General features: G+C 43.3%; 1 protein-coding gene across 6 annotated transcripts; it reads left to right on the plus strand.

Annotated features, from left to right (window-relative positions):
* Positions 1-2,721: 2,721 nt before the first annotated feature.
* Positions 2,722-18,492, plus strand: SCAF1 (SR-related CTD associated factor 1). Of its 6 annotated transcripts, none has more exons than XM_069947616.1 (11): positions 2,722-3,029; positions 5,787-5,997; positions 6,900-6,954; positions 7,526-7,635; positions 7,899-8,026; positions 8,435-8,559; positions 9,471-13,019; positions 15,057-15,139; positions 15,936-16,211; positions 16,473-16,601; positions 17,805-18,492. In XM_069947616.1, exons 2-11 carry the CDS (start codon positions 5,824-5,826, stop codon positions 17,994-17,996), a joined length of 4,821 nt encoding a protein of 1,606 aa, XP_069803717.1. In that variant the 5' UTR covers positions 2,722-3,029; positions 5,787-5,823; the 3' UTR covers positions 17,997-18,492. The 6 variants fall into 6 exon arrangements, with proteins under 6 accessions (XP_069803717.1, XP_069803719.1, XP_069803718.1 ...); XM_069947618.1 differs by having other exon boundaries at positions 5,793-5,997; XM_069947617.1 differs by having other exon boundaries at positions 2,722-3,021.
* Positions 18,493-19,095: the final 603 nt, after the last annotated feature.

The following is a 19,095-nucleotide window of genomic DNA, read 5'->3' on the forward strand; positions in this document are numbered from 1 at the left end:
CGGATCTCAATGACTCGCTGGGCAATCTCAAGATTCACGACACATGACGCAGGCTGTCCTCTATATTAACATACGCACGCCTTGTCTAGTTTAGATCCACAACGCTACCTGGCGGCCCGGTTCGCCTAATATCCTCTATTCCCTGAGAGGGACAGCCCCATGTCCGGGTGGGGGACCTTTGGCGATATGTTGCTCCTGCCGGAGAACTTGGAACTTAGAAAATTGAATAATGTTTTGTGGCTGGACGGATTAGTTTATTGTTTAGTTGGTTTCTAGTTATGATTTGTTAATTGTCATTACTGGTCATTTTACCCTATGTTGATCTGAACGAATAATCAAGCATATCGGGTATGGATCACAGTGCCATCATTAGGAAATGAGGGTCAGTAGGGCCCTAGAAATGCGGTCATTTGCAAACTTGGGTTATGGGTACTACTGATTTCACAACGCGCTGTACATTATTCCGTGATATGGGGTCATACCATCCTACTAAGGTTATCTTTGCTGTGATGTAGAAGAGATGTACAACGAATAATATGTCGATATGCATGTCCCTATCCTGTACTATTGAAAATCCAATAAAATATGTTTAAAAAAAAAATAAGAAGGGAAATACTAAAAGGGCAGACTAGATGGACCCAGTGGTCTTCTTCTGTCGACAATCTTCTATGTTTCTACTGTCCTCCATATGTAATGCTTATGGCAAGAGAAGAAAATAGGGTGACAGATCAGGGGTGACAACTGAGTGACAACTGGACTGAGTATAATTATATCACCTGTGCAATACTAAGGAAATCCTCAAAACATGACCTGTTGGTGAGGCCTGAGGACTGGAATTGAGAAGCACTGTACTGTATTCTGGCCGGTATTTTACATCAGTATTTAATTTAAGGATGGGGAACCTCCCGCCCTCCAGTTGTTGCAAAACTAAAATTCCCATCATGCCTGGACACTGGACAGCCGAAGGAGCAGGTCCAGAACATGAATGATATAAACCTCTCTAGTTTACTTTCTCTGTGTTTGATCCATTGGTTTTTGTTTTACAAATACAAATTTAAAATATTGATCAGAATACTACAGGATGTAAACCTGGCTCCATAACTTTCCATGTTAAAAATCAGAAAAACATGGCTGCTTTCTTCCAGACACAGCACCTCTCCTGTCCTCAGATTGGGTTTTCCATTGAAGTGAATGGAGCTGAAGTGTAATACCACACACAACCTGAGGACAATTGTGGAGCAAAAAAAAAAAAGCAACTCTGTTTTCATTTAATGGCAAATATGTGCTGTTATTTTAGAACAACGGCTGTTATATTGAAATAATGGCCGTTATTTACCGTTATATGGCGGCCATCCACTCAGTTTCACCATTGTGTGAACAGATCCTTTCTGTGTTTTTAATCCACTCCTGGTTTTGGTTGCAATATGAGGACCACAATACCGACTGAAATATACGTAGTGTGAACCCAGCCTTAAAGGGGTTATCCAGCGCTACAAAAACATGGCCACTTTCGCCCTACTGTTGTCTCTAGTTTGGGGGCAGATTTTGAAACTCAGTTCCATTGAAGTAAATGGAGCTTAATTGCAAACCGCACCTGAACTGGAGACAACAGTAGGGGGAAAGTGGCCATGTTTTTGTAGCGCTGGATAACCCCTTTAAATTGTGTATTGTACAGTCATGCGTGCTATCCATGACAATGTATCATATTTTACCTCCTAGAGATATCTGTTCTGTAAAATAAGAAGCCATTGCCATAGCTAAAAAGAAATTGTACAGATATAATCTGCCCGGGCACACGCTTTCTTATAACACTATATTACAGCCACTTAGTGTTACTACTGAGCTTAGCAGCAGCCCCTTGTTACTATGCCCAGTAAGCCCCTAACACTACTGGGTCACTGTATGGGAGAGGTGATGGGAGCTTTGGCATCGAAGGGGCTGTGCCAATATTAAATAGGGGTAATGTAGCGTTAGAAAAACATGGCCACTTTCTTCCCGTGACAGCACCGCTCTTGTCTCCAGTACAGGTGTGGTCTGCAATTAAGGAGGTATTTCAGCATTTTTTTTTCCTTTTAACTAATTTTAGAAGGTTATATTCATTTTTAGAATACTTCTATGTAAAGAAAACTCAAGTCTTCCAATACTTATCAGCTGCTGTATGTCCTGCAGGAAGTGGTGTATTCTCTCCAGTCTGACACAGTGCTCTCTGCTGCCACCTCTGTCCATGTCAGGAACTGTCCAGAGCAGCAGCAAATCCTCATAGAAAACCTCTCCTGCTCTGGACGGAGGTGGCAGAAGAGAGCACCTGTTAGACTGGAAAGAACACACCACAGGACATACAGCAGCTGATAAGTACTGGAACACTTGAGATTTTTAAATAGAAGTAAATTTCTCTAACACCATTCCTGAAGCCCCAGCCTGTCCCTCACACAGGCACATAGTTAGCCAGGTCAGTTCTGGGCACCATAAGTGGTCTACCTTACACACATTCAAACAGCCGCAACTTTATCCAGTTCATACAAACATACACAATAATTCAACATTACATGCGCAATTGCTGCGGCGCTACACTTTCACTACAACTCCCGGCATTCCACCGGTGCATTGTTCTTGAGTCATTTCCGCTGCACCGCATTGCATTCTGGGTCACATAGTGCGTCCCCCTTGTACAGACTCTAGTCCTTCGACGCCTGCTGTCCATTCACAAAACTACATTTCCCGTCGCGCCTTTCGACTGGCTACCAGCAGAGTACGAACGCAGGCCGCAGTGCACCATGGGATTTGTAGTCCGCGTCTGAATGTGGCTTCCCGACCTACGCAGTGACCATCTGCGCCACAGGACTACAACGCCCAGCATGCCGCGCAGCTGCTAGCACCCGCTGAAGCAGCGGGGTAAGATGGCGGCCGCTGGAGGGATGGGGAAGCTCCCTTTGTTGTAAAGCTAAGAAATAACCATCAGAGATCGTCCTTCGCCAGTGCGGGCCGTCCCGGTAGAGGCGGATTGTAAGCGGAAGCGCCTGTGTGAGTCGGTGCGTCTGAACGGGCGGCATATGAGGACAGGGAGAGAAGGCCGGGGGGCTGGGAGGGGTCTTCCTGCCGGGGATGGGGTATAGACTGCGGGATGGGGCTGATGGCTGATCGCGGTAGTCTATGGCACGGTGATCCATTGCTGCAGGCCTGGCTGATGTCAGGGCGGCCTCCCTGCTGCAGATCACCATGCATAGACATCACTGCGTGCTTATGGTGTATCCAGAGCTCGGTAATCACTGTATATAGGGAGGATGGTGCAATGTATAATATATTACACTGGTGTGCTGTCATTTCTAGTCCAGGAGATGCATACATCTGTCCTAAATCACTGGAACCCAATGGGGGATTTACAGTGATTGCACAGCTCCAACGCCCAGCAGCTAGAGGCTATGAGGGCATGCTGGGAGTTGTAGTTCTGCAACCACTAAAGAGCCATCAGGTGGGGCACCTCTCTAGCTTCATTGGGGGTCATGTATATAGTATATATGGCGATACACATAGATCCTAGAGCTGTCATACCTGCCCAACCTTCTCTATAGGCCTCTATGGACAGATCTGCACAGGGAGGAGCGCCATAGTACACGCTTTTATAATGTATTCTGTTTGTTACTGTTGGTTTTGTATCAAAATTGTATCAAAACTTTCCTTGTTGTGTAAATAATAGTGATCCTTTCCATCCCCTCCATATCCTCCCATCTTATGGTGCCTTTACACAGAGAGATATATCTGACAGATTTTAGAAGCCAAAGTGGATTTGAGAAGATGAGAAAATCTCAGTCTTTCCTTTACGATCTGTTCTCTGTTTATAATCTGTTCCTGGTTTTTGGCTTCAAAAATCTGTCAGATACATTTCTCTGTCTAAAGGTCCATTTACACAGAAAGATTATCTGACAGATTATCTGCCAAAGATTTGAAGCCAAAGCCAGAAACAGACTATAAACAGAGATCAGGTCATAAAGGAAAGCCTGAGATTTCTCCTCTTTTCAAATCCACTCCTGGCTTTGGCTTCAAATCTTTGGCAGATAATCTGTCAGATAATCTTGCTGTGTAAGCCAACCATCAGTCCGATATCTGGGGGAGAAGACAATGTAATGCACACAGATTCCTCCGCTTTATACAGGGTTTCCTTAGGTTGTTCTTATTCTTACAAACTGACACAGTGATTTTTGGCCACATGACCTGTGTCACAGCCATAGTTACCACAGACCAATGATCATGTTGTGAGGATGGCGTTAGATTTCCAGAAAGGCTCTGTTCACACAGTATGTATTCCTCACAAAAATCTGATGACAATCTGCGCCAATCTGAATAGGGTTTACACATGCAGTGTAAAATTTCTGAATATTGTATGGAAAGGATTAGGTACGATAAATGGTCACTGGCCTGATCCATCTTTAGAGGAAATCAAAGACTTGGCCTTATATTCATGCTGTCAGATTTCACTTTAATTCTAAGGGTATGTTCACACTTAGCAAATCAGGCGGAATTCCGCCTTTCTATGGGAGAGCACACGCATTAGTGTCTACGTTTAAAACTCCGGCCCTCCAGCTGTTGCAAAACTACAATTCCCATCATGCCTGGACAGCCAAAGCTTTAGCTTTGGCTGTCCAGGCATGATGGGAATTGTAGTTTTGTGACAGCTGGGGGGCCTCAGTTTGACACCTTTGCCTTAGTATGAACAGAGAAACCCCTGTGCAGTGACAAAGGGGCTTGCTCTCTCTGTAGAGCCCTTCAGTCTGTGTTTCTCTTTCAGACAACTAGACTGTTGGGGTAAGTTCACACAGGTCAGATTCTCTATAGCAAATAGTCACTAAAATCCAGAAGACTGATACATACAGAATGTGGATTTTCCTGTGGAAGCTGAAAAAAGGGTAAAAAAAATCAATGTAGAATGTGTCCGTGCAGATTTTGCTGATGCTTTCAGAAAATCCATCACAGATCCGTTCCAACCTAGAGCAGAACAGACGTGCGGCGGATTTACAATCTAACATTTTTGGAATATTTTATATAAAACACATTCAATTGCTGAATTGATATAAATGTTAATTAAATTGGACCGTGTTGTTTAGCGCTAAATAGTATTGCTGCGTTGTGGTGGTCATGGTATTTGAAGGGGGGTTCTGTATATACCCTTCTCTATCCAGGGTGATTTAACTTTCACATTGCTGCTTCACTGAGCCAGGAAGAACTGTCATAGTGTTTCTATGACACCTTCCTATCTAGCGTTCTGCTTGCATTGTGTGATTCTCACTGAAGGGGGAAAAGACCACTGGGTCCATCTAGTCTGCCCTTTTAGTATTTCCCTTCTTATGTTAGGATAGATATATGTTTATCCCAGGCAGGTTTACTTTCTATTATTGTAGATTTACCAACCACATCTGCTGGCAGTTTGTTCCAAGCATCTACTACTCTTTCAGTAAAGTCATAGTAGTAGTAGTAGCCAGTAAGTCACTAAGCGTTTCCCAGTGGCGTAGTTTTTCATTCCTGGCATAGACATGGGTACTAGTAGTTTTCACTGCAGACGGACCCCACATCTCCCACAATGTATCTACTCATTGGAGCAATAGATTCTTTTCATTTTTCGCATTGATCCCTTTCACCTCATTGTGCTTGCAGTGGGAGTCACACCGATTTTCTCTGCTATCCTATCAGCTGACCATGCAGCTGTTAAAGAAACCATCATTACTGGAGATCACTGCTCTGCGTCTTCTATTCCTAACAATCTTTATAACGTATATATAATGTTTTTCTGCTAGGTGCAGAAGACCCACAGAAGCTTAGCAGGCAGCAGTAATGGCAGAAGACCACCAGGAACAGAAACAACCCAAGGAAGATGCTGAAGAGGAGGTCAAGGCAGAATCCACATCGACAGCAGAAGCGGTATTATCAGAGGATGAACAGGAGCTTTCCGCCAGCGTCACCGAACACGATCATCCGGAAGTGCTCTGCCCTGGACACATTATTCTGGTAACCCATACTCTACATGTCCCATACATTCATCAGGAAACACAAAGTAATCTCATCACATTAAAGTGGTCATCTCAACATAAGTCTCATACCGCCATGGGTCCAGATTCTCTAAGCCTTGGCCAATAGGTGTGCAAGTGACTAAGTTCACACACAGTATGTTTTTTGCTGCAGTACTGCATGTGTAGCGTACAGAAAACACTGCTTAGAATACTAAGGGGGAGATTTATCAAACAGGGTGTAAAGTAAAACTGGCTCAGTTGCCCCTAGCAACCAATCAGATTCCACCTTTCATTTTCCAAAGAGTCTGTGAGGAATGAAAGGTGGAATCTGATTGGTTGCTAGGGGCAACTCAGCCAGTTTCACTTTACACCATGTTTGATGAATCTCCCCCTATGTGTAAACCCAGCCTCCCTTTGCAGTTTTAGTCTGACTTCTATGAAGTCTATATGCTGTAATACAATGATCCCCAGCTGTTGCCACAGGCTGTCGGGGTATGCTGGGAGTTTTAGAACAGCTGGAGAGCCACCGGTTGGGGATCACTGGTTAAAGGCCTCATGCACACATGTATTTTTTTTTTTGTCTGCATACTATATGCAATTAAGAACTGTATGTGGACCCATTCATGTTTACGCGCTTCATTCACACATCAGGGTTGTTGTTTTTTTTTCTGGATCTACAAAAATAGGACTGCACCAATATAGTCCGTATTTCTGGTGTGGAGGTACCCGTATAAGTCTATAAAAAAATTCACGTAGCATACGGATTACTTAAAAGAAATAATAATAATAATAATAATAATAAAAAATCACATGGGCCACTGGTTGTCACTTTAGGTCACCAGTAATCTTTGGACAGATGGACTTTTAGGTTTGTAAAGGATTTTTTTTATTTCATTACAGAAAGCTTTGCAGCAAGTTGTCAGTGAAAGTAAGAAGACGCTCCACAGGGTTACAGGTAAGCCGTCTACACATTTGGATAGTGTGATAGCTAGAGATGACCGAATTTACAGTAGCTCGACAGTCTGCTTATCATCCGGCTGCCTTTGAACTCCGTGCCGCTCTGCTCCAGGTGCCTGGAAAAGCTGGATCCAGTCCTGGGAAGCTCCCAGTTTCCCAGGATTGCATTTAGGGTTGCATTTTCAAGCACCCGCAGAGGAGCAGCATAGAGGTAAAAGGCAGTGGGATGATAAGCCGACTGTCGAGCTAGTGAAGAGCTTTACTTCCTTACTACTGTAAATTTGCTCTTCTCTAGTGATAGCTATGTATGATCTTTTATGTTGCTGATTTCCGGATTGTGTGTCCTCATAACAGAGGGGTTGTCACTGAACTGTGCTCTTTACATGAGGTCATCAGGAAGAAGTGAAATAATACTGCCAGTGTGAGGCCAATGCAAGATGTGGGGTGGTGATAACATACTAGGATACTGCTATACACTCTACCTATGGATGACTTATTATAATGAGTTTATATATCTATAATTTTACATGTAATCGTGTTTTGTTTTTGTTTGCTTTTTAATTTTGCAGACTTAAAATCGAAATGTCCCAAGTCAAAAAAGACATGTAAAAAGAAACCACAGAAGACCTTTGTGGATCCAGAAGAGACCAATTGCCTCCATGTAGAAAATGAAAATTCTGTATGTCTAACTACTTATTGTTAATTAAAAAAAAATGTAATGAAAACTTTCCATATTCCTTGACTTCCATATTCCAGCCTACATAGCCACTGTTATCGGACACCTTTCCGCATGACAGTATTTCAAACATTTCTAGTTATGCAATATGTCCCTTGCCGCCATATGGCCTTCCAAGTAGTAGGTGGACTACAAGAATTGTGCAGTTTTTAGGAGTACTTTGTATTCTATGTATTCTTGAAAACTATGTATTTTTTTTTTTGCAGAATTATGAACCCACACCAGATCTGTTGCTTAGTCTGGCTAGTGCATTGGAATATGCTGAAAATACAATCACACCAGGGTCTCATCTCCAGTCGTCTATAGAAGAGAACCTAGATCATGAAGACTTGTAGTGAGTATCAGTGCTTGGCTTCATATGTTAAAGGGGTGTCTAGCCTTAGGCCACCAATATCAGATGGGGGAGAGTTTACAAACAAGCCCTGACCCTTCAAAACTTGGCTCATGCGCCTTCTATTACACTATATTGGGTAATCTTTGACAATACATTGGTAATAAGTTTGACACTTGTCTGATGTTTATTTACTCTTCTATTAGTTATATAGTTAGTATAGTTGAGAGGAGACACCATCAAGTTCAATGGGAACATGTAATACTCTTGACAGCTTCCCACATAGTCATGGCTGCTGTTGCTAGAAACCTAACAATTAGAGGCTTGATGCCATTCATTGAGCATGTCCAATTTTTTTCTATTTATTTAACAGTATAATTACTTGACTCTCCACTTTTTTTCCCTCCCAAGTTCCATGGAAGAAATGGATGAAATTGAACTTTTGGCAGAGGTTAGACTTGGAGATGTTGAAGCCTTTTCAAGTACGGGGTCAGGAGTCTTTAGAAGGAACCGACACTGGAGATTTCAGAAATCAGGTGTGTGGCACTTACTTTTTATTCACAGTGGTTTCGGTTCCCACTGAAATTATTTATAGTCTTCTGCTACTCTCTAAAGAGAGTCTGTCAGTAGATTTGAATAGGTCTCCAGATAAAAAAAAATAGATTTGCTCCACAGCTGTGGTTGATGTGAAAATAATAAAAAATATTCACCAACCTGGTCCCTCCCTCTGTCAGGTTCCTGTTACCTCCGCACCTGCAAGCCAGTCAATGGCTCCAATAGCTTCCTGTGTGGTCAAGACTTTGCAGGAACTCAAAGGAGGCAGAGACCACCAAAGGACCCGAGAGTGTTAGCATGGCAGTTGGGGGGAGACGATGTGTATAACATTATGTTGGTATTACACCACTCCCAGCCATGGGGCAGATGTCTTTGCCTTTTAGCTAACTACTAACATTACTAGAATGTTGCATTGTTTCAGAGGGCAGCTTAGCTTAAACCCTGAGCTGTGGCGCTGGGAAAAGGTCTGGTGCCAAACACTCACACGTTTTTAAACAGTTAAAGTGAATGTACCAGCAGGTACATCGCTTAAAGATTTGTAAATCAATAGATGTGTCTGTCTCCAATGCTTCAGGGCGAGCCGATGACTTGGAATAGACCGGTGCTATGTGCGGGAACCGGAGTGCGGTTTAAAAAAAAGGACATCGGCACCCGCATCCCCATGCCAATTTGACAATTGCAGCCATTTTTATGTACTCAGTAAATTCCCCATAAATGTATAAAATGTAGTCTGCAGTGAGGGGGTCTGTTCTTGTGAATGCGTTTGACAGCATACACCTAAGATAACCAGTTTTCGGTTATCACTATTCGGTTATCACTATGCTGTTATGACATTTTCCTGACTTGCGTTGTCCCTAATACCTTGCTCATTGCCTGTTTTGTGTTTTTACAGTGTGCCTAAGTACCTCAGGGCTGCAACTCACTGAAGGACAATCAGCAATGAAAAAGACAGCATCCCCACCTTCAAGAACTGAGGAATCACTGGAACATCTTAAATACCCTCTGAATATAAAACCTTGTATGCCCAGGACATTGCACAGAACTGGCACAAGCACGAAATGTGTTGTAACGCAGATCTTAAAGGATGTTCATCTGGAGAGGACTTTGCCACCAGAAAGTCCTACAGCAGCCTGGGTACCAGGACTTCCGGGGCCTGGCAGAGGTCCATTGGATGCCTTCTCCATCTCTAGGGTTCAGAACAAACTTTGCTTGAACAGGACTAGTTTGATAAATAGCAATACTAAATTTATTAAAAATAAGCCTGTTGCTTTAGTGTCTGTAGGACTGGCTCTAGGAAATGGCACTGGGGTATCGGGTGGACAACAAAGACCACTAGGTGGCGAAGGCTCCACCTCAAACAACCAACATTCGCAGCCTGCTGGTTCTTTGGAAAAAACTGATACAAGTTCCTCCTATTCATCATCATCTTCCCAGAATCCCGCACTCTCTGCTGGCGGTAGTGGCACACAGTCAAATAGATCACAAGACCTAGATATTTATGACCCTTTTCACCCTACAGACGAGGAGAATGTGAATGGAGATTATATTTATGAGGACTCCCCAGAAAAGGAATTGGATGAGCAGGAGGATCAAAAATATGATCCCTTCGATCCTACTGGCTCTAATCCAAGTTCTTCTGAGCGCAGTCCTTCACCCTATGAGGATGATGATGACGACATTGGGAGTGAATCCCATCCTGAAGGTCGCTTATCTGAAGCCTTGGCAGGTATCTATGATGAAAATAGCTTAAGCCAAGAATATCATGGCCTAGACAAAAACAAGGAAAGTTCAAAATCTGCTGAATGTGATAAATTTCAAGGAACAGAGGAGAATGAGGTTGCTACGGAAGGTGACAGTAATAAAATGGAGTTAAGACTTTCCAAAGATCCCTCAGACTCTGCTTCCAAAAACTCTGCTTCCAAACTGGATTTTGAGCCCTACAGTCCTAGCTCCAGCATAGACCTGGACACGACCGATGACATGGAGGTACAAGAAGCATCTCCTAAAGTATCTGAAGAAAAAGTAATCGATGAACCACCAGCTGCTGATTCAACCTTGAGTGAAGCCAATCCATCAGAGACATCAGTGGAGCCAATAAGACGAGTATTCACTGTAGATGTCGGTAAGGACTTTAATCGAAAAACAGATCTGACATCAGAAGCAGAATCAAAATCTAAGGTTGAAATTAAAGTATCACTAGAGTCTTTAGCAAAGCCAGACATGAAATCCTACCTACGGTTAGAAAAAATTGCCAAACTTGGTAGCGAGTCAAGATCGCGCCATAAACGGAGACACTCCTCCGAAAGGAGGGATCGGGATGATGACTCTGATAGGAAATACGATTCGGAAATTGAAGAAGGAGAAATTGTACAGCCAGATGAAGACTGTTTTAGTCCAATGCCTTTGTTCCGCAGCCGGTGTCGTGTCATGGAGAGACCACTTAGGATGGTTGAAGGAGATGACTTTCTATCTTTGCATGCAGATTCAGATGAGGAAGGGGCCTTGCAGATCGACTTTGGTGAAAATCAAATGGATAGCCGATGGAAGGGGCTGGACCTTAGACGTAAAATAACAAATCAGCGCAGAGAGAGGTATCGTAAAAAGTCAGTGTCACCTAAGAGAGCTAAAAAAACATCAAAATCTCGTTCTCCTTCTAGCTCTCGTAGCCGTAAAAAAAGCAAACGGGAGAGAAAGAGGTCAAGAGAACGAAAGAGGTCGAAAGAACCGAGAACATCTGGTTCGTGGTCCAGTGCAAAAAAACTGGGAAAGGACAGTAAGGACCGTAAGCATTCCAGGTCACGATCCTACAATAAGGTTTCTCGTTCTCGGTCTAGAGAACGAAGGAGATCGCGTTCTTGGTCACCTTCTATTAGCACCAGCTTATCTGCTGTAGGCTCTTCCCGTACATCGGCTGAAAGGAGAAAAAGCCGTAGATCTAAATCAAAGGAGAAAAGAAGTCGGTGGTCCCACTCTGGTAGTACTGACCGGTCTCGTAAAGATAAACATAAAGAGAAACATCGATCAGATGTAAAGAAAAAGAAGAAGAGATCCCGTTCTAAATCCAGAGAAAGAGATCATGACAGGCGGTCTTCACGTCACTCCAATGAACGAAAGGAAAAAGATAAACCAAGACCAAGGCACTTGCTGGACGAACCTAAGGTTGAAAATCCTCCACTGCTAGAAAGGAGGAGACGAGACAGTCGGTCTGTAGTGCCGCCTTCCATCCAGGATCTCAATAATGCTGATCTTTTTACCATTAAAAGAACTATTACTGTCAATCCGGAAGAGAAACTGGATAGGGAGGAGTTGCTTCGCACTCCTGAGCTGTCTGGAAAAAGAGAAGTTCTGTACGATTCTGAAGGACTAAGCTTTGAAACCTATTCTGACCGTGAAACTCTTGATGACAGGGATGGTAAATGTAGTCGATCTTATGATCGGCATTCGGGGAAATCGGATTCTGGCAAAAGGAGAATGCCTATGGAATTTGACTCCAAACGGGTAGAAGATGATAGAGATAGCAGGCAGAAAATCTCTAAAGAGCGGGATAGAAAGCGATCTTATACAGATGATAGCCGGGAGAGGTATAAAAAACGGTTCAAAGATGTCCCTGAACCTGAGCCAGAGCCTTTGAAGTTAGACAGAGAAAAGGTTCGTGCTGAGAAGGATAAGACTCCTAAGAAAATTAAGACCGGTCATAAAGACAGCAAAGGAGGCTCAACCAGAAAGGTCAAACTTCAGTCTAAAGTTGCCGTCTTGATCCGAGAAGGAGTGAGCAGTACAACTTCAGTGAAGGAAGCCGGATCCATTGGGGTTAAGTTTAGTCGGGATAGAGAGAGCCGCTCTCCGTTCCTTAAATCTGAAGAAAAGATGGCAGATATCAAGAGTAGTCGGCCAAAACCTGACCCTGAAGATGTAAAAGAACCTCTCTTAAGGCCTAAAAAAATAAAAGGCTTAAAAACCAAGACTGGTGTTAAGAAAGTAAAGGCCGCAGCAGCCGGAGGAGCTCTAGTTAAAACCAAGGGAACGGTAGAGAAGAAGAAAAAGAAGCTGAAAACGAAGGCCTCCCTCAAGAAATCTAAGGCAGATAGCTGTAGTCAGGAGATCCTAAGCCCGATTGAAACCAAAGAACAACCTATTTGGTCAGATACCGAGAAAACTGAGATTAAGGTAAAACCCCCAAGTCCACCTAAGCCAGCCAATGAGCAGGAGCTCACCCCTGATTCACAGACTGTAGACAGTAGCTGCAAGACGCCGGATGTGTCATTCATGCCTGAGGAACTTCCTCCAGATCCGGAGAGAAGTACCGACGTGGAGGTCGATAGTATTTCAGAACCTAAAGAAGAAACTCCCCGTCCGCCGCCACCTCCTCCACCACCTCCTGCGCCAATGTCGTGGAATCTGCAGTCAGGAGTTGATTGTGCCACAAGTGGGGTATTGGCCTGTAAGTATATTTATTTCGCTAATCCCTTGATAGTTCAGTGGATTTGTGGTTGGCTGAAGGATAGATATCAGAGGGTTGTTGGTAATTGTGTATATTCCGAGCAGAGACTGGTTACAAGTGGTGGCCACAAGGGTCTGTTCTGGTTCCTGTTCTTTTTTAATATGTTTGTGACATAGGAGAAGGTTTGGTAGGTAAAGTTCGTCTTGTTTGCTGATGACACAAAAGTGTGCAACAGGGTTGATATTCCTGGAGGTGTCAGTAATATGGAAAATGATTTGGCTTTGCTAGATAAGTGTTCCAAACAATGAAAACTGCAGATCAATGTTTCCAAATGTAAAATAATGCTCTTGGGGAGGAGGAGTCCTCTATCCGAGTATCATATCAGCAGTTCTGTGTTGGAAAAGACTTCAGAAGAGAAGGATTTAGGGGTAGTGATTTCTGAATGAGTCACCAGTGCAACCAGGCAGTGGGGAGAGCAAATCTTATGCTGGGCTGTATAGCTAGAGGTATAACCAGCAGGAAAAGGGAGATTGTGATCCCGCTGTATAGAGCTCTGGTGAGGCCACATCTGGAATACTGTGTCCAGTTCTGGAGACCTCACCTAAAAAGCTATTGATAAAATAGAAGTCCAAAGAAGGACTACAAAAATGGAGGAGAGTGTGAGGCATAAACCATATCAGGAAAGTACTAAGGATTTGAATCTGTATAGTCTGGCAGAAAGAAGGGAAAGGGGGGGGGCATGATGCAAACCCTTATATATGTTGAAGGACTAAATAAGGTTCAGGAGGGAAGTATTTTTAGTAAAAAAAAAAAAAAAAAGAAAAAGAAAAAAAAGAGGACACAGTGAGAGGTTAGTTGGGGGAAAGATCAGCAATGTGAGAAAACAATACTTCTATGTTCTTCTATGTTTCTATAAGAAAGTTGTGATCAGTCAACCCCTGCTGTTCTGTTCAGAGATTGTCATATTTGACAGGAGGAATAGACTTGTTTTATTCTTCCCATCAAAATGATGGACACAGAATCCAGTGGACTCCATTGTACGTCTGTAAATACTGTTGACAGCCATTGGTTTCCATTTTGCAAAAGATCCTCCACCATGTTTTGGTTTATATTGGCGACAAACAACGGACAACTGTGGACAGGGAGTAATTGTTGTACGCTGGAACATCCCTTTATTAAGATTTGCATGTAGTTGAAATAGGCCTTTTAATGGTTAGAGTTGTTGAGGATGGCCATACACTTCAAAGGGGTTATCCAGCACTGCAAAAACTTGGCCACTTTCTTCCAGAGACAGCATGACTCTTGTCTCCAGGTCAGGTGTGATTTGCACTTAAGCTCCATTCACTTCAATGGTACTGAGTTACAAAACCTGCACCCAAACTAGAAACAAGAGTGGGGCTGTCTCTGGAAGGAAGTGGCCATGTTTTTGTAGCGCTGGATAACCCCTTTAAAGCATTCCCCAACCTGTTACTCCCCAGCTGTTGCAAAACTACAACAACTCTCAGCGTGCCCTGTGAAATGAAAAATCACACGTTGGGAAACAATACTTTACAACCTGTGAAGCATTAAAGGAGACCTCTGTCAAAATGTAAAAATCTGGGGGAGGGCAAGGGGTGGTGGGAACATAATAAAAAGTGATACTTACCCATCCTCTTACCCCAGCAGCATAGCATCACTGTGTACTTTCCCCGCATTGGTCTCCTGGATCTCCCAGCCCTGCAACATCACAGCCTGCTTCAGAAATGCCTGTTTAGCCAGTAAGTGACTCAGGCGGGACACCTGTAGTCACTGACTGACTGAGAGGAGAGTTTCTGTAGTGTCCTGTGATGACATAGAAAGCCAGAGAAACTGGAGACCAGAGGTTGATAGTGAGCAGTGTCTACAGGGACCTAGGGATGGGTAAGCATTGCTTCTTTATCATGCTCCCATCCCCTGCCGCCCTGGATTTTTACCTTTTGCCATAGTTTGTCTTTAAGGTCGAAACATTTTGTATGTATGAAGTATTTGAGATTTTATTGTGTCTGATTCCATTTTCAGTGACTGCTTTACTCTTCAAGATGGAAGAAGCGAACATGGCGAGCAGAGCCAAGGCGCAGGAGCTCATCCAAGCGACGAATCAGGTGCGGATACCGTGAATGCTTATACCTAGCTCTGCTTTATCTGGATGTGTAAAGTGGGACACCTCAGTCTTACAAGAAAGTTTTGTATTACTTGTGAAGCACCTATACAAATATGTATATATTACTTTCCTCCACCATCACTTTACATGGAGAACATAGAAGCAGTTTTTACATCTAATTGTGGGCCTCCATGGTAACAGACTACAAACAAATTGTGCAGTCTGGTCCTGCAGCCGTATTCCCCTCTCTCCTGGAGATATGTCCTGTATATCTGGATAACTTACCAAATGTACCTTAGTGCTTTTGTGACTTAATCTTGTGATTTTCAGCCCAGTAACGTTTATTTGGGGACATCACTAGGTGCAGATATTGCTCCTAAGACTTTTAGTACACTCAGTATCTTTTCTCTAGAAAACATACCCCCAGATGGCCCATATATATGATCCAAAAGTCGTCTCACTACCACGTCATAGTCCCTGGGAACACATAACATTGTCTGATGCACATACCAGTAGAAACAGAGAAGTTAAAACACTGTGCATGGATAGACTATAAAAACATAAATGAAACACCGACTTGTTTTGAATTCTTATGGTTCTTATTCATGGTCCTATATATTCTCTGCATATGCTGTATGCATGGGAATTCTTAGAGGAGACTGACTTTTTTTTTTTTTTTTTATTGGATTCCAAAAGACTGACAATATTACAGCAGATGTTCTAGAAAAGGAAAGTATGAGGAAGGGGCTTTTACGGGACTCATGTTATTTTTTTTTTGTATTCTTATTCCTCCATAGATCCTCAATCAGAGCAAGCCTTCTACCTCATTGGTCAGCCAGCCTCCACCTCCACCCGTTATGTCATCTATGGGTCATTCAGCTCCTCCGTATCTTCTTGGTGGTCTTCCCCTCAGTAGTAGCTCCAGCCCTCCTACCCCTACTGGAATTTCGGGCCTGAGCACACAGACATTGCCCGGCCCTACATCCAGCTCATTCTTCAACACTACAGCTCTCACCGAGCTGGGAAAACAGGAAGGCAGCACGAGCTCTGACGGCAGAGGAGACACGGACAAGGTACAGATACAAATCAGTAGGGATCGGGTCAGGATTGCGCTCTACTTTTGCCTCTGTAGCGTCATCTATCTTCCATAATGGTGCATACACTGAATTTCTATATTGAGAATTGTTTAGGAAGCCACTTAGTATAGTTTAGAAGTGTAGAAGGAAACCAGAGAAAATACAGACCAATACTAGCCCAATCTAAGTCTAGTGCTAACAAGTGAGTGGCATTGAGTTGGTCTCAGCTGCTTCAGGTGACATTTCTTTTTTTTCCAGTACTTGAAGAAGCTGCACACACAGGAGAGAGCTGTGGAAGAGGTGAAACTGGCCATTAAGCCGTATTACCAGCGGAAGGAGATAACAAAGGAAGATTATAAAGATATACTGAGGAAGGCCGTACATAAGGTGGGCTCATCCTTCACTTAGCGCAAACACCGAATAATCCCATTATATCAAGACCCGCTGAGAGTCTGCAGCCGAGCTAATCTGTACTAGCACAGTGCGGCCATGATGTGTATACTAATGCCTCTAATGCATGTGGTGTGTTATATACACACACACACACGCGCGCGTGTATATAACATACATACATCATATATAGTATGTGAACTTGAACTTATTTGGACATGAATTGCAACAGATCAGGCATAGAGAGGAGCAGGTCCACAACAGGCTATCAAAAAAATTAATTAATTATAGATTTTTCTTTTTTTCCATTCAGTGACAGTAAGGGGCAACATGGCCCCTCTGCTGCCACCAGTGGCTGTGTAAGGAACTGCCCAATCCCTGGTCCCAGCACAGTTACATATCACTAGCAGTACTGAGCACATTATGATATCTGTTCTAATGCATGTTAGCATTAAAATTGACATTACACTGGGGGAAGCAGAGTGAGCAGTGATTGACAGCCATGCCCGCTTGCTCTGTTACACTGTGCTGCCCCTGCAGCTGCTGACACACACAGCTTCCCCAAGTGTAATGTCTGTTCTAATATTAACTTGTTATATAATAGAAATTAGGGAACATTCAGTATCTTTAACACTGCATTCTGTGGCACTGGTAGTATGTAACTGTGCCAGGACCAGGGCTTGAGCAGTCCTGCAGTTCCCAACATAGCAAGTGGTGGCAGCAGAGGGCCATTGGCCCCTATTGCTGCTACTGAATGTTATATAACTATTATAGAAATGTCATAAATGTATTGTACTTGCCGGTATACACTTCGCCTGCACCATACTTTCTTTTAGCTGTATTTTGTTTGCTTCAGCAGTGATCAGTAATATTTAAAGGGATTATCCAGGATTCGTAAAACAAAGCGAAACAGCATCACCTCTGTCCTGAGGTTGTGTGCGGTATTACAACTGTCCTCTAGGCACTTCAATAGAACTGAACTGCAGTACCAAACACAACCTGAAGACAGTGGTGGTGCTTTTTCTGGAAGAGAGCAGCTAAATGTCTCTAATTCTGGAGAACCCCTTTAATCTGGCAATCTGACAATCTCTGGTCACTATGTGAATTTAGGTTGATGGAATTTTGATGGGTGGCTCCACCTGGGCATGACAACATAGAAGTCATGTGGTTAATGTCTCTTTCATCGCTTGCTGCTTATAGATCTGTCACAGCAAGAGTGGAGAAATCAACCCTGTCAAAGTAAACAACTTGGTGAAAGCCTACGTCCAGCGATACAAGTATTTCCGGAAACACGGCAAAAAAATGGAGGATGATGAGAGCAGCAGCAGTTACCGTAGTGGGAAAGATCAGGGGGGCTTGGACAAGGCTCTACCCCCTTTACCAATAATCTGAGCCCCAGAGGACTATGGGAATCTACTTGTTCAATAATGTCAATTTAAATAAACAAGAAAAAGTTAGAGAAAAGAAGGAAACAAAGAACTTTTATGCAAATATTTGTCGAACTTTAGAAATACTTATCTTTAGAAATCAATCTATGTGACTCCTGACAAGCTCCCTCCCTCTGCTTGTTACTGTGGTCACAGACCTGTCAGAGCCGGGGGCTTCTAGATAGTCCTGCACAGGCCATTGTCTGCTGTGCGGTCTCGTTTTAAATAGTCGTCTCTTGTAAATATATTTTTGCTTCACAGATTTGCAGCTTTATTATCCATACTCTTTACCGGATTTTAATTCTTAACACTGTTATCCGCCCTCCCCCACCATTATTATTATTATTATTATTATTTTATTTTGCATGATTTTACACATCTCCACGGTTTCATCTCCTGGGTAGCAAGTTCTTGTTATAAACTCCTTTCCCTGATAGCTGTATTAAAACGCCATCCTGTAAGCCTCTCCGTCTGTTTCTTAATACTATGCACTCTCGTCTTTAGACACTTCATTATAGATAGTTAGTTTAGGTATTTTTATAAAAAAAAAAAATGTAGAATTTTTGCTTTTTGAGTTTTTTAGTTGAAGAGTTAATGCGTATCTACCCCTTGTCATATGTAAAAATTCATATCACCTGGTTGGTTCGGCGCCATTTGCATTGGTTTCTCCATCTTAGGCCAGCTTAGTGCACTTAACCCTTAGGGCCGCCTCCATGTGTTCAGAGCGGGGCCACACTCTGAACCGCTGCGGTCCCAGGTGCCACTCCTAGCCCGGGACCGCGGCTATTAGCGGGCACGGTCTGATCGCCGTGCCCGCTAATAAACTAATCGGATGCAGCTGTCAAAGTTGACAGCTGCATCCGATTACTTGATGCAGCCGATCCCTAGTGTCTAGTGGGGTGGATCGCTCCTCCGAGATGTTGTCCCGGAGGAGCGATCCACACATCTTATGCCGCCCAGGGTGTGCGCCGTAATGGCGCTGATCCCGACTCGGCACTCGATTGCTTCCAGCTGCAGCAGCCGAAAGCAATCAATGTGCCTATCTCATCGATCTATGCTGCATT

Source organism: Dendropsophus ebraccatus, chromosome 12 (assembly GCF_027789765.1).
Source record: "Dendropsophus ebraccatus isolate aDenEbr1 chromosome 12, aDenEbr1.pat, whole genome shotgun sequence".
Taxonomy (NCBI): Eukaryota; Metazoa; Chordata; class Amphibia; order Anura; family Hylidae; genus Dendropsophus; species Dendropsophus ebraccatus.